General features: G+C 34.8%; 1 protein-coding gene across 6 annotated transcripts in view; it reads left to right on the top strand.

The window, feature by feature from the left end:
• The window catches only part of QTGAL (queuosine-tRNA galactosyltransferase), a 147,796-nt gene that overhangs the window by 12,686 nt on the left and 118,351 nt on the right, over positions 1-16,759 (top strand). For 4 of the 6 annotated variants that reach the window (XM_087955686.1, XM_087955687.1, XM_026667605.2 and 1 more), the window contains one exon: positions 9,307-9,372. The exons of the other annotated variants lie outside the window; for them this stretch is intronic. In XM_087955686.1, coding sequence (XP_087811812.1) covers positions 9,307-9,372 — 66 coding nt within the window. The remainder of the gene's footprint in view (positions 1-9,306; positions 9,373-16,759) is intronic. 6 annotated transcript variants of the gene reach the window in all.

The following is a 16,759-nucleotide window of genomic DNA, read 5'->3' on the forward strand; positions in this document are numbered from 1 at the left end:
ATATAAACCAGGATAGACATTTTAATACTGCCTCTTTAAGAAAATCCTAAAAGTGTAATTGGGTGTGGTTTCTCAAATGGCCATAAGATAGAGCCAGAAACCTGGGTTGTCTTAGTCTTCATCTCAGAAGAAGTCTCAGTGAGTCTCTGTTTTCTTTCTGTTGGAGATTATTGCCGTTCCTCCTAATTGACTGATATTCTTGGATTTGATGTAAGTCTGATACTGAACTGTTTTTGACACTGGACTTTGTTATTGGATTATCCCTGGACTGAAAACTGACTGATCTTACCTGTGAATGACTTTGGACTGCTTATTTTGAACTTTGCTTAAAACTTTATTGAAAGTAGAAAACCTACATTTACTGTACAGTGTATCTGTGTTCTGTGTGTGTATTATTCAAACACTACTCTCAATACGTCTCCCTGTATGCGCTCATTCTCCTAACGGGAATTACCTCAACAAGATTCTTCGCATATTCCTATAATTTTAATTTCCTTATTTATCATATTTGCATGCTACCTTATCAAATGACTCTTAAGTAGCTTACAAGAAAATAAATTCCCAAATGAAAATGATTTTATCACAAACAAATAGAACCTGTGGCAGGTTCATATTTACTACCAGTCTTATTGTCCTTCTTTAAATGTTCCTTGGAGAAACACTAGTTTTTCTTTCTGTATGTCAGTGAAGATTCTGAGTCATCCATGTAAAATTGTCTGGAAAATTAAATAATGGACTTATTTTTTGTTCGTTTGAGATGTTTTGCTACTCATCCGAGCAGTTTCTTAACTCACGACTCTCTGCTGAACCAACTTGTTCAGACTAAGAAAGCTGCTTGGATGAGTAGTGAAAAAGTCTCAGACCAATAAAAAATAAGTTCAGTTGCCATGATTCCATTTTCCAGACTGTTTTTACTAATTTTCAGAATAGGAATAAGGAAGAGGCCATTCTAACTTCAGGAAGCACTTGGTAAATTAGAACTAGTGCCAGGAAACACAGAGTTAATTGTACTAGTCCAGTTGAATTCTGATCCATTGGGGCAGAGAAGAATGAATCAATATGGTAAAATAGCTAGAACGCTGGACTAGGCCAAGAAAACTCAGGTTAAATCCAAACCTAAGCATTGGAAGCTCATTGTGTGGTTTTGGGTCAGTCTTTGTATTTTAACCAGCTTTCCAGAATTGTTGATAATGGGGAAAATTGAAAGAGAAAGTGTTAGTCATTGAACTGAAGGAAAAGTGGAAGGAACTTCTAATAGATAAATTTCTGATGATGCAAAAAAAGTATCCAGGATATTCATTCAGAAGTTGTGCCCATGCTATTAGTGGATAGAATATTAGATTTATACACAAATGCATTATTAGAAATATATGTGTATTTTAAAAACTTCAAAACAGTTAAAGCAAGCGATATTTACAGCAAATGTTTGAACAGTATTAATTGTTCTTTACCTTGGCAACAGTAATTGTTCTATATAAAATTTATGGCTTACGAAACTGCTGAATACAGATCTAATCTGCCAGTTTCCCAGTTCTTGGGAGGCAGTTTTGTGGATGTTTGAAATAATATTTTGTAGAAGTCAAAAATGTAAACAAGCTATTTTAATTTTTGAAAGTGAAAATACAGAAAGTGTCAAGATGCACAGATATAATCATATTTACTGCATAAAGCAATTACTTCACTGGCTTCTACATATTTTGCAAATTGCTACTGGTCAAAAATAGTGCAGTTGTCATTTGCTCCATGATTAGGCTAACCATGTTCTGATTTTTTATTGAACAAAAACTGGCAATTTTGTCATTTGTGAAAAGTTAAATCATGATTTAAAACCTTGTTACTTTTACAGACAATGTCGTATCTGATTATGGACAACTTCTGTCATGGGAAATAAACTATGTTAAAATGGAGATGAAATAGATGGATTTTTTAAAGTTATCTTTTTCCTTGGTGCAGATAAAGCACTGTGAAGCGGTAGATAAGTCTAAGTGCTATTGCTATATTCTTGTAAACAATGTTTTAATTTGCTTTCAATAACAGAAGTATTGTAGAAGTAGCATCAATAATGATGTTTTTCTTTAATTTTATGCCTTTGAAAATTCTTATCTGCATAGCAGCCATCCATGGGGGAAACAAGGAGTGTCAGATTGACAAAAAACAGTGTTGCAATGTTTGATGAAACCGTACTCCTTTTCTACATATACAATATTGTGATGTTGCATACCTGTCCAAAAGAGCCAGACTTTGTAATCCCCACCACAGTGCTACTTTTGTCAGAATAAAATATATTTGATTGCCGCTGCACTGGAATATGGGTGTGGAGTCAGTTTTCTGCTTTATCATTTAACCATTCCAAACCTGTTCCCAATCAAATGCTGATAATCTGCTTCAGCACAAGAACTCGTCAGTTAACCCATGTCACACTGCCTTCCCCCTTTTCTATTATATTTGCTTAGTAGAAGTAATGTTTTAAGAGTTACTGTCCCACAATAAGTTAAACATCTGATGTGTTGATAAACAAATGGATGTTCTTCCCATTACTTTCTGTGTTTAAGAGTACAGAAAGAAGAGAAACATTCCTGAAATTGATACGCATCTAGGAATTACTTTCTATTCTTGTTGGAAGCAGTTTCTTAATACTGTGCAATAATTTCTGAAAAACATATGTTACCAGCTGTGAAATTTAACTTTGTCTATGATTGCTTTTATATACCTTTCTTACTTCTCACTTTCAGTTCTCTAAGTTGGTAATGAATTATCCAGAATATAATGTTGGTGTCACTCATGTGGAATGTGTCTGAATATGGCCAAAACAGGATCTTGGGAACTGTAACTATTAAAAATGTGAGAGGGAGCTTTTACATTTTGTAAATGTGGGGGATTTTTTTTAACCCAACTTGAATACTTTTCTGTAATATTGACTGCATGATAAAAATAGGTAATCAGCCTTGGATCATTTTGGCTTATTAGAATTTTATGATAATTTCCTTCCATTGAATGACCTCATTTTTAACAGAAGCAATGTTTAACTAGCATAAGTACCTCTTTAGTTTTAGTGGCATATTTTTTTGGGAGTATAGCCTAAGTTTCTAGATTCTTTATTGGAAATAAAATCAATTATTTTACTATAGTTAATTGATATTTCTTCAAGATGCTGTACTTCGACTGTAAAGGTAACATAGCCAACAGCAGAGTATGTTGTGCACTGAATTTTATGGACAATACAATTGAATAGAATAGAGACCTCCAAACTTGGCAACTTTAAGACTTGTGGACTTGGGTTAAACTTCATCGGTGATGGACCGAAATCCGCGATCATCCGTAGTTTCGGTTCATGCTCTCCATCGGAGGGCCCGATCTACTTGATTTGGGGCCGAAGCCCCCCCCCAGAGGTGGTGAAGAAGGGGGAGACTGCCAGCTGGGTTGAGGGGAACTGCATCTCCCCTCCTTGGCTTGGCATTTACTCCTCTCCAAAGACAGCTGTAGTGGTGGTCAACATGGCCACCCTAAAGAGGAAGATCTGATCGGAGAAGAATGTGCAGGAGTGTAGAAGAAGACAGCTTGAGTGACCGGGCTAAGCAGCAACAAGATTTAAATACAAGGTACCCCGGAATTAAAATAATTAAGAACTTTTAAGAAAGATTTTTAAAGTGGCGGCAGAGAAGAGGAAAAAAAAGGAGGGAAATTTGATAGCTGAAAGTGGCTTTGAACTTTGAAAGAGAAGCCTGAAGAAGATATTTGCTTAAAACAATTTTGACACTAAATAGGCAAACTTAAAGCTGAACTTGAATGTATTAAAAAATAAAGAATTTTGAAACATAAAAGCCATCAAAGAGAAGAAAAGGTGGAAGAAAAAGGGTGGAACTTGGACATAGCAGAGAGTGCCACCTGGTGGTAAAAGGAATTAATTGTGAATGTTTAAAATATCTTTAAAGGATACAAAGTAAGTGAAATCTTGCTACAATAAGATAGAGCCCCCAGAAAGTGAAAGTGGAGCATTGAACTTTGAAATAAAGAAAGAAGGAAGAATAAACTGTTCTGGGATTATTTGGCAACTTTTGAAATTTTGGATATTGGCTTCCTAGATGAACTAATTAAATTAACTATGGGAAATAATTTTCAGACTGTGGTTGCTTTAAAGTACTGGTTAGAAGTGTTTAAAGATGGCAGAACTTTTTCTAGAACTGAAAATGGAATTAAAAAACATTAAAGAAAAGTTGCAAGAGAAAGGGGAATCATTTGGCTATGCTCTACAATTTTTAGAATTGGCGGTTTTACAGTATGAAGAGGAGTGCCAGAAGAAGAAGAGCTGAATAAAGAAGAGGCCATCTTTAACAAACAAATGGGACAATGAGGGTTGAAGTGAAAAGGGGGGAAAAAGGGAAATAAGAATTGGAGATTAGAGGAGGTAATTAGAAAAGAGAACAGTTTGAAAAATAAACAAAATATAAGGAAGAAGCAGAAAAGAGGACCACAGAAGGAAGCTTTAAAGTGGGAGAGGGACAAAAATTGGAGTGAGAAAAGGAGGGGGAAAATAAAGGGAAAAAGAAATCATAAGAAACAGAATCAGAAAGTAAAGAAACATGGGAACCGAACAAAAATAAAAAGAAACTGTTTATTTAAAAGACACAGAGACAATGGTTAGAAGAAGAAAAAGTAAAGAGAGAGGATTCTGCAAGGTGACAAGGGATAGTATAAATATATTAGAAACAATAAACAAAGTAGAAAATAGGCAAATATATGTTATCAAAGTAGAAGATTGAACCTAGTATTGTTTACTAATAGAATGCTTGCTAATTAAAAATATAAATATTATGAAGATATGAAAAAGTGAATGGGAAAGCTATAAAATAAGCCTGAGGGGAGTATTTGAGAAAAATTAATAGAGAATATACAAAGTAGTGGTAAGATATGAAATCAAATATGAAAGATGAATATGTAATTGAGATTATATCTGTATGGAGATGTGAAAACTTGAACTATGCTGTTCACTAAAAAAAGATATTTTACTTTTGTTTTGTGAAAATTCAAATAAAATTTTATTTAAAAAAAAGACTTGTGGACTTACTTCAACTCCCAGAATTCTTCATGCAGCATAGCTGGCTGAGGAATTCTGGGAGTTGAAGTCCACAAGTCTTAAAGTTGCCAAGTTTGAGGACCCTTGGAATAGAATATAGTACAATACAAATAGAATGTCTTATGAAAATAGCAACAAGAAGTGGGCTACATATCTTTTTAAAGGATTATGATTAAGAAAGCTTTTGCCTCTTGTCGACCATCTTACAAATTTATATGAGCTTTTTAGAAATTCCTGATACAAAATAAAAATCCTATTTGCCTTATTTCAGCAATTTATTACCTTCTAAATGTGGAGAACAGAAAACATTTTCTCAGTAAATGTGTTTTATGGATTATTTTGCATAATAGCTATAAATTAAATGATTTATCTCTGGATAGTCTACTTTCACCTAATATATTAACTTTTTCCTTTGGAATGAGCTGATCTGAACATTCTAATCTTACATTTCTGAACATGTGTCTTTCAGAACAGGAGGTGGTTATGGAAATAGCCAAACTAGACCTAGGATGCTTGGATTGGTCCATTTGGGAGAAAACAAAATATTTTCAAAATAAAACCCATTGTTTTTGTGCATATCTGATGTACATTTTTAAATTCAAGTCAAATTCTTATGCCACAGTTTTATTTGCATTTTATAGAGAACTGTCCTTCAAAAATATGAGTTTATTTCAAATGATACTGTCTTCAAGTTCTGGTTTATATTTCTGAAGTCCAGGGCAGGGTCAGCCATATATTTTCTAGTATTATGCTTTTTTGTCAATCTCATATTTTGTCAATATTTAATAAACAAAATCAAGAGTGGTGTGATAGCCTAGTGGTGAAGATGCTCACCTCCTACTTGGAAGGTTGATAGTTCAATGCTAGGTATCAGTAAGTGTTTCTCTTCTAGGGCATAAAGAAACTCTGCTGTGAACTCTTTGTGACATCATAAAGAGCATCCATCCAGTAAATGCTCAGCTCCATCTATTCACCCCAACTCTTCCCCAAATTAAGGCATTATAGGGTCGTAAAAAGAGAGTTTTTTTAATAGCTAAATACACATTTTTTTCCTACTATATAGAAAAGAATTATTTTGAAATATTTATTAAAGTATATTTGATATATTGTCTGTCTTGGTAACAGTACTGCATTTTTTTTTGTTCTAAGATGTGTACAATCTTTGCATTGACAACTGCATTGATGAAATTGAAACTGAAAATGGAGATGGACTGTTGAGGGGAAAATCTTGAGAGTACACTGATACATTTAAAAATGGGTTGAAAAGCACAACTACATAAGTAATTTAAAGGCTATGAGATGTATTTTAAATCCTGTAATCAATGGATATTACAACCTTTTGTTCAGTTAAGAATAACCTGATTAATGAGGTTTTTTTTAATCTAGCACAGTGCTTTTAAAGTAGGCCTTATTGAAATCCTTTCAATTTCAAAATGAATTCTACAAAACTTTAAATTGTTGCTTGATGTATGTACATTGAATACATGCTGGTGAGTCTCGTGTTATCTGCTTCTGTATTACTATTGTGTCTCCTCATAATCATCCATTTAAATTGTCAGATAAATAGATCTTCTTGAGACACCTTTGGAAAAGTCTTTGTGCATCTTTAATAGAGGCTGACTTTTGACTGTATAACCAGCTTTTCTACAATTGATAATCTGTTTTATTTATTTTTGTTTATCTTTAACCTTGAAATAATTAACATGGAGCTACCGAGCACAGATTGTTTTCCTTGTCTTATTACTTTGTCTCTCTCTGTGTTTGGTATTCAGAGGTACTGAATTAGTTTTAAGGCCATTCACTCCCTAGAAGAAGGAAAAATAATAGTTTAGTTTTGGCTCTTTTCCTCAGATTAAGGGCTGATTCTAAGGATTTTCTGGCTATTTAAACTTTTTTGGTTGCATTCTTCAGCACAAGACATACATATATGGAAGGTTTAGATCAGGGGTGTTAAACTCGTGTCATCACGGCGGGGTCTGTGACGTATCAGGACTTTCCCCCCTTTTGCTAAACTGGGCAGGGGTGGGGCCTGCACATCATGCATCTGGCCCATGGCCTTGAGTTTGACACCCCTGATTTAGATCCGCCTTTCTGTAGCATATATAAGAAACGGATTTTGTCAGAATTTCCACCATTAAAACATCACAAGGTAATTATTCACATGCTACAGCAAAAGCATAAGAAATGAAAACGAACGGTTGAAGTACATAGATGACCACTGGCAAAGCTTACATTGGTATCGTGGAAATACATGTGGAGAGATATGTGTTGATAAGCCTTTATAAATTCTACAGATTTTGCAGCATCAAGTAGTAGACTGAAATGGTCAAATTCTGGACTGTATTACTTATTACTGCCCAATATCCTCCTCTTTCTCCTCCTCCCCACTTGTGGTAAACTAGTCTGGTATTCAACAGTATTCTCCTATCATGTTTCTAAAACTTTTATATCTATGTATGCAAAGCTGAGATGCAACATCTTTGCTACTTTTTATATAGCTGAAGAGAGAGGTAAAATATCCTTTCATTTTTGCCATTGTTCTCTGATTCTTCAATATTGCTCAGTTAAAACCATGACTTGTTTAAATCTGCTGATCATTAATACCAAGGTATATTAATACTGGCAGCAATTTATTTCTTATCTAGATAAGAGGTGCACATTCTGAGCTCAGGTGCAAAATTTGAATTTGAATGAATTTTGAATTTTATTCAAATGTTAACAAATAGAAACGAGTTTCTACAGTAATGATTTTGAGTCCTTTGAAGACATTAATCATCTTTGGAACAACACCTTCTTGAAGCATATGGGTAGGTCTAAACTGTAATACTCTGAATCATTCTCTGGTTGTACCAGATTAGTAATATTGGTAGCTTACTTCCTGTCAGAATCTTCCAGCATAACATTTCCTATAGCTATATCTGCTACAGCAGAAAATATTTTATTTTCTGATGGGTTGAAGCAGTGGTATTGCCCCCTTTTATCCATGAAGGAAAAATAAATTGGAAAACATTTATTAGAGCTGTATTTTATTACATTCCTGAATTTTTTTCGGTCACTGATTGCCACAAAGTCTATGGAATCATTCTGTTAGAATCAGGAAAGTATACAAGCTAAGATTAAGGCCTAAGGGCATATTCCTGGGTCCATCTTTGTCAGAGGAACTAGAATAACTGTAGTGGAGTTGTGGCAACATTTGGTGGACAAGAACTACACTCGGCATGGATGGAGTCATATATATATGGGTGGTGTAGAGATTTTGGGAAAAGATTGAAAAGGCCTTGATTCCCCAAAATGCTTCTCCCATGTAATATCATATTATTTAATCAGCACATTTGGTAGACACTTAAACAGTGGCAAAACTAGTTAAAATTACTTTGCATTTTTATAAAACCATCAAAGTTTGCAAAGATGAGAGACATAGATAATTAGGTGACCTGTTTTGCATGGTGACTAAGAATTCCTATCTTCAATTCTAGTTGGTTTGCTAATTTCAACTTTTCCTGTCCACAATATTACTTGTCATAGCCACCATTCATCCAAATTACTGTGGTAAGATTTTTGTGGAGATGTCCTGCGATTGTCCACTTAGCATACAGATGGAAGAGTAATGCTATAGTACAGTGATCCCCAACCTTTTTTACGCCGCGGCCCGGTATCCCTAACCTTTTTTATGGCGCGGCCTGGTACCGACATCAGCTGGGCGCCGCCATCTTGTTTTGATGAAAAAGTGCTTCCGGTGAGCTTTCTACCCGGAAAAGCTCACCGGAAGCACTTTTTCATCAAAACAAGATGGCGGCACCCAGCAAGCCAGCGGCCCGGTAGGACTTGTTCCACGGACCGGTGGTTGGGGACCCCTGCTATAGTGCACCTATTTCTACAGTCTTCATTGATTGCTTATTTGTTTTTATACTATTGATCTCATCTTTGTTTTCATCCTTTTCAACTTATGCATGCTGTTCTTTTTCTGTTACAAAATTTAAGAAGATTTGTGATATAAACTGGAATGTTAGAATAATTTGAAATCAGATTAATCAGATCTTAATATTGTGATGGCCATGAAACAGCTTTCACATAATTTATTATCTGGAATCTTTCCAGTGATTGCACCCTACTGGGTCCTTATAATTTTGACTTTAGGGCAGAAAATTGATCATTGATCTGACAGCCTTTTCTAATTAATTGTTTCAGGTGGATTCTCATTCTGATTCAGTAATGAATGCCATTTATTACAGGATGATGTGATGATGCCCCAGAGAATAAGGCTGCAATGGGAAGCTAATATTAAGTATCCAAGGAGTGTGAGTATTTTCATTTTGTTTTTAGTAAAATGTGTAATGAGTTGTAACATAAAAGTTTGGAAATCTCTAACATTGTATTGGAATGTAGTTGTAAGTGACAGAAGTCCCTATTGCCATTGTCAAGCAAAAAGTACTTGTAGTAATAGTGTACAAATTGTACCTGGTGAATGCATGGCTGAAGTACTTCAGGTTTGAAGTACGCTTCAATATAGTAAAATTAACTGGAACTTTACCCTAGAGTAAACTGGATGTAGAAAAAAAGAAAACAGTAACAATTCAGATTTAAGATTGTTACAGATTATAATAGAGCAACATGTGATATAGCTGTAAAAAGTTTTACTGCTCTGAGGGTTCTAGTGGATTACTTAAATAACTGGTGGGTTGATGACATTCAATCTGCCAAATTTTTAAATTATAGAATCCTTAAATTAAAATAGAACAGTTATCAGAGTTGCAGTGCTAAAACAGATAATGAATTTAGATGAGATTATAACCATTTTGGTTTGGGTAGATGTTATTCTGCATGTGTGTGTATTTAATTTTAAAACACACTCTGCAAAGTCAGGTGTTCTTAGTGCACTTGTAAGTGCATTAATATTGTTTATTTAGGTTGAGAAGTTTGGGCATTCTTGTGATAGGGATGTAAAAGCAGCATAAGGAAAAAATAAAACAAGCCTTTTTTTGTGAAAGAGTACATTGTGGTCCCACTCAGATTTGTATGGCAGGTTGCAGAAGCGTAAAACTTTTTACAGTTATCCCAGAGAAAATTTGACAAAATAACTGTTAAAACATGTAGCCACTACAGATGGATTACTTTTAATAAGCAGTATCATAATAGGCCATCTAAAACTTAATTATTTTACTAATCTCATTCTGCTGCAGCTTTCAGGCAGTTATTTTTTATTATTTATTTTTATTTATTTGATTTGTCAATCGCTTACAAGATAATAGGTATAAGTATAAACATGAGTAAGAATACAGGAAATGGGTACAAATAAATGGGGACAATAGGACAGGGACGGGAGGCATGATGGTGCACTTATGCATGCCTCTTAGGAATTGGGTGAGGTCAATAGTGGATAGTTTGAAGTTGAAGGAGTGGGGGTTTGAGGATGTAACAACAGAGTCAGGTAGTGCATTGACCACTCTGTTGCTGAATTCCAGGCATTGACCACTCTGTTGCTGAAATAGTACTTTCTGCAATTAAGTTTGGAGTGGTTAACATTGAGTTTGTATCTGTTGTGTGCTCTTGTATTGTTGCAGTTGAAGCTGAAGTAGTCATTGACTGACATTGTAGCAGATAATTTTGTGTACTACGCTTAAGTCCAACCATAGGCGGTGTAGTTCAAGATTGTCCAAGCCCAAAATTTCAAGCCTGGTGATATAGGGTACTCTGTTGCGAGCAGAGGAATGTAATACTCTTCTCGTGAAATACTTCTGGACTCACTCAATTGTATTAATGTCTGATATACAGTGCGGATTCCAGACAGATGAGCTGTATTCGAGTATTGGTCTAGCAAAGGTTTTGAATGCCCTAGTTAGCAATTCAATATTTCCAGAGGAGAAGCTTCCTAAGATTAGATTTACAACTCTTAATGCCTTTTTGGCAATGCTGTTACAGTGAGCTCTAGTGCTTAGATCATTGGATATGAGTACTCTGAGGTCCTTGACAGAGTGAGGGTCATCAACGAGGTCATATCCGCCTAGTTTGTATTTGGTGAATTGATTTTTTCTACCAATGGTAGGACAGAGCATTTGTTGGTCGAGATTTGGAGTTGCCAAATGTTTGACCATTCAGACATTTAATCAAGGTCACTTTGAAGAACAGTAGCATTGTTGTCGGTGTTGAATAGCTTTACATCATCCGCGAAGAGGATGCAGTTGCTAATATGGTGATTGCAAAGGTCATTTATATAGAGTATAAAGTGTGTGTCCTAAAACGCTGCCTTGGGGGACACCACTGTTGACTGGAGCAGGGTTTGATATAGCACTCCCTATTTTTACTATTCGTTGCCTGTTTGACAGGGATGCAGTAATCCACTTATGAAGGGATCCGGAAATGCTGTAAGAGTTTAGTTTTAACAGTAGTTTGTCATGTACCACTGAATCAAAGGCTTTGCAGAAGTCTATGTAAATTGCGTCTATTGCTTTACCCTGGTCGAGTAGAGTAGTCCATATGTTTTTGCAGTGTAGGAGTTGTAGGTTGCAGGACATTTTTTTCCTGAAACCAAATTGTTTTGGGAGAGTAGGTTGTTTGACTCTAAGCGGAGGGTGATGAATTGGTTAATGATTGATTCCATGACTTTGCATGTGACACAACACAGTGAGATTGGTCTGTAGTTTTCAACCAGGCTGGGGTCACCTTTTTTGAAGATAGGGATGACCCATAGCTAAGGACCATAGGTTCGGTAAGGAGCTTGTTTTGAATGATATATCATATATAATGCTTAGGGGTTCTGCTGTGGCAATGGAGAGCTTTTCTAAGAAGTATGCATATAATCCAGCAGGGCCAATAGATAGGGATGGTTTTAGGTTTCATAGTGCCTTTTCTACATTATCTTCTGTAAAGTCAATATGTAGTGATCATTGCAGTTAGTTGTGGAATGACTAGGAAATGTGGGGCATGAGCCATTGCTGTTTACAAAGACTGAACTGAAGAATGTGTTGAAGAGGTTGGCCTTAACAGCTTTGTCGCTGCAGTCTTTCCCATTTGGTCCCTTTAGAGGTGGGATGGTTCTTGAGTCTTTTAAGTTTGGAGTTTACAAAATTGTAGAAGGCACGGGTAGATTTTGTACGTAGGAGGTTTTCCTCCTGCTTACAGTAATTATTTGTGCATTCTGCCTTTATCTGTTGGCATAAGGTGTTGTATCGGTTTTTAAAGTTTGCTACATAGCTAGTTTTGTTTTTATGCTATAGTGATTTTTTTTATTATTGAAGTTTCCTTATTGTTATGGGTAATTTGTTTTTGTTTTTTTTAGCGGTTACTAATGGTACATATAGTTTAATGACTCTTTCAAGTTCAAGTAAGAATGCATTATAATGGTCTTCTGTAGTATTACAGTTAGAGAACAGAAAGTGCCAATCAAGAGATGACAGATCGGCATATATGAGGTCATAGTTGGCTTTTTTTGAAATTGTATTTTGGAGATCCATCATTATGATCTTGTTTGTGAGGGTGTAAAATGAGACAAAAGTCAATCATACTGTGGTCACTGTTTGAAAAGGTTCTTGTATTTGTAGGCTATAAATTGAGTTTGAGCTGTTGTTTAATTTGTTTAAGTTGCAAGTATGCAAAGTTGTCTTTTGAAGTGAATGAGCTTTCTTACAAAGGTGAAGGAATAGATTTGTGATGTGAGAAAATATTTTATTGTGATCACTTCTCATTTTCAATTTCATACATTCACAATATGTTCTGACTAAAAATGTTTGGCACTTGTTTTCCACATGTGTCATATCATTTTGAAAAAGAAAGGTAGCAAAATAAAAAGTATTTGGGGAGCCTGAAAGAGGATAAGGTCAGATGGATAATGTTCTTTTTCTTTGAACCAGAATGAAAACAAAAGAAACAAACTGTTAGAGTGTAATTTTTAGACCTTAATTTGTATCACAACATTGTCATGCCTAACTTGGCAGGCATCATATTCAAAGAAATCCAGAGTTGACTGTGTTCTAAAAGGAGATGAATGTGTGCGTATGAGCTCATATTTTGCCAGGTCTCATTTCACTTGTCTGAACATGTTGCATAGTAGGCAGATGATAGAAAAAGATGGAATTGAACAAATACGTGGTTTGCTTATGTCTTGCAGGTATCCACAATTGTGGCAGTTGTTATATTAGTTTGTCTATGCTTGACCTGGAGAGACAGTCCTTTGTATGCATTTGCTTTCTTCTAAGAAGTATTGTGTTTGTCTTTGCCCTGTTTGTTGCCCAATTCTCAGTGCTATCTGCTTTTAGACAAAAAGGGTGGTATGGGCATATATGCAATGAAAGTATGTTTCCATCTTGACTTGTTTGGATTGTAAAACAAAAAGGCATTCCTACAATCTTCCTATCATTGTTTCTTATCTGGCAAATCCAAAGTATTGTCAAATTTAGTTTCTTCATTTGGAGGCAACATTACAGTGGCCTCAAAAGCAATTAAAAGTTTTACAGTAAAGCTTTGTTTTATGTGCAATGTTATATGGTAAGCAAAAACACTTTTCTTTTGATGTCTGTTTTTGTTACCTTCTTTATTTGCTTTGTTTCCATAGTGGATAATGAAGGATGAGTAAGTTGCCTGATAGACAAACAGCTATCTTAGTGCTATTAATGAAGTAGACATGTACCATCTTGTTCAAGTTTCAGGAGATAGTTTCATCTTCTGCAGCCTAAGAATGTGAGCAAGATCCTTATAATGGTTTATTCTTGATCCAAGGTAATTTAGGTTATCTGCATGGTCTTGGCTCTCTAGGTCTAAGGAGTGGTCAAGACATCATTATATCACGGAGTGGTTTTCTCTATTAAAGGAAGCATTAGTATACTCACAGGAAGGGGATATTCAAAAGCTTGTGATTATGGTGAATATCTGACTTTTGTGAGGTAAACGAGAAGATCACAACAATCCAACCATAGATATTCTGGGAGATACCAGTTATCTTAAAAATATCTCAGTCTTGCTTCTAGCCTGATTAATTGTCTTGATTGTTCTGATGGATAACCTGTTTGGAGAGAATCTATTACTCTTACCTGGTCAATCAACAGTTTCTAATATCAGTTATTCCCAGTTAAATATACTTACTGGGAACATTATCTTCAGTAATTTCATTTTTGCAATCTCAGTAAATCCAGAAAATAACACCTTAGAGCTGCCACCAAATCCTGTATTGTTTTCAGTGTTATTTATATTAAAGCTAGAAAGCAAACAGGGAAAGAAGTTAGAGGTTGGACAAAGAAGTTCTTTGATAGACTTGCAAGATTGATGTTAGCCTTTCGAGGTAGACCAGATTAGGAAAGCAAAATCATGTAAGCCAATAAAAGTTTTATTATAAAGACATATAATAATGCTCCAAGGTCATTCTTTCTGCCTATTAAAAAGGCTAAAGTTCAAAGTGACTGGAGGCTTTTAAGAGATTCTGAAGATAGCCAAAAAAAAGTGTCTTGGGATATTTTAGAAATAAAGGGAAATACAATGGGCATATAATTCATTGCTAGGAAAAAATGGTGATTTGGTAGTGATAGTGGTGAGGAGGCAGAATAGTTTAATTTTTAATCTGCATCTATCTTCTCATGGAAGGGAAATGGAGCCCTAACTTGTCATTATTATGGCACTAGGGGGTGGAGGAGGAAACAGTAGGTTAGGGAAGACAAGAAGATAAGTATATAGCTAATTAATGCATATCCAAGTATCCTGAAATAGATGAGTTATGGTCTTAGACACTGAAGAAATTAGTGGAGGTGACCACAGAACTGCTTTTAATCATAGATGAAGACTCTGAGAGGACTGGTGAGGTAGTTAAAGAATGAGATCTGTAGATTACTTCCTCATTTTCAAAATGGGGAACAAGGAGAAAAAAATGTAGATTTATCAGTTTAAAATCTATGCTTTTTCTCATTTATTTATAAATCATATTTAGCTGACAATCTTACTTGAAAATGACTCTGGTGATCTACAGCACTTAATTAAAAACATTATAAATACATGAAAATAGTCATACTTAAAATGGTTATATTCTTTGAACAGATGATCTAGCAATACTTGGTTTTGCCCACAGCGTTAACATGAGCCAAAATGGGATTGTCACAAAAAAGTTTGCAAGACTAAGCTTATCTTCATAAGAGTTATTTGGGCATGTCATAGAATATGATAGGATGAGGTCTTTGCCAGTTTATTTGGCAAAGATTTGGCTGGGTGGTCACGTGCATACTTGAAAAAAATGGTAAATATGAGATAGATGATATTATTGTTCAAGGGATACGTGATTAGTTGACTGAATAAACTATATTCAAAGAGTGCTCATTATTGGATCCACTTAGCTTGGTGGGAAGTAAAATGTAGAATGCCAAAGGGGTCTGTCTTGGCTCTGTGCTGTTCAACATTTTTTGTCAGTATGAATGAAGAGGTTAAAGCATACAGCACTCAGAAAGTTTGCACTGAGAAGTGATACTTTAGATAAGAGAGAAGATTAAAAAATATCTGGGCTCTATGAGCTGAAATGATAGAATGGAACTTAACACTGAGAAATGAAACTACACTGGATAAGATTATGAGATGCAAACCTAGGATGGTGGAGATCTGATATATTTTATATATCAGAAGACCTCAAAACATTCATCCACGTTCACTTACTGTGTATGTTCAAGGGAAAGAAGGTGAAGTAGAATTGATTACTTCCAAAGGAGATATTGGCTAACAGGTGTAGAAATGTTCCATATTATGCTGCAATATTCTTTCCATCATTAAACTTTCACATAGATTATTTATTTAAAAATATATTTTGTGCATATTAATCTATGTGAAAGTTTAATGATAGTTTCAATAATTTTTAAAATCATTTTACTTCAGATAAATATTCTTAAAATCTGTCAAGTTCAAGGAGTTAGAAAAACAGAAAGACTACTAACTGTATTATGCTTTTATATAATATTCTGCTTTCTCTTCGGAATGATAAGGTTCTGAGAAAGCTACACTAACAACATAAAATAAAGTGGTTTCTAGAAATCAGGAAGCATTACATTCTGAATAGATTTTTCATCCTGAATGTTTAAGGTTGCATTAGATTTCAAGAAATGTCCTGTTGCTTATTGTGATTCTGGTATGATTCTTTTGCAAAAAAGTGTTCATGTCTAAAACCCTGTGTAGGTTTATCTGCTTTGCTAACTGATGAGGTTTGGAAAAGCAGTCCTGTGTGCTTTTTTAAAGATCTTGAACTAGAACAGTAGCCATTTAAAAAAAATAATAGTGATATAAATAAAAAGGCTTCATTACATTTTATCATTAAAAAAAGAGAAATTTATCAGTGTTGGAAGTCCAGTGCTTATGATGGTTTAGTGCATATTTCCACATAGTTTGCTTGAAACATGCTTAAATTCAGCAGTGTGTTTGCTTTTCATTAAACTGGGCTTTCAGACTTCTTTTTTCTGTTTGGAGTTTCTGCAAAACCACAGTGGATTTTCAAAGCAACTGTTAGTTCAAGTCTGTTCTATATTTTAATGAAACAGTATAAATCTAAACCATTCTCTCTGATACAACTTAGTAATTAAATGTTAAATCCAGTATGGTCTCCACATGCCAATAACCACATCTAACAATGATGCTATTATTGCAGTACTATAAAATGGTTATTCAATAGGTGATCATATTTTATTCACATGTTAAAACCACAATTGAAGGTACTAACAGAATATTTCT

The sequence above is a fragment of the Notechis scutatus genome, chromosome 2 (genome assembly GCF_049901735.1).
Source record: "Notechis scutatus isolate UNSWTSFEM ecotype Mainland chromosome 2, rNotScu1.2, whole genome shotgun sequence".
In the NCBI taxonomy this organism is placed as follows: Eukaryota; Metazoa; Chordata; class Lepidosauria; order Squamata; family Elapidae; genus Notechis; species Notechis scutatus.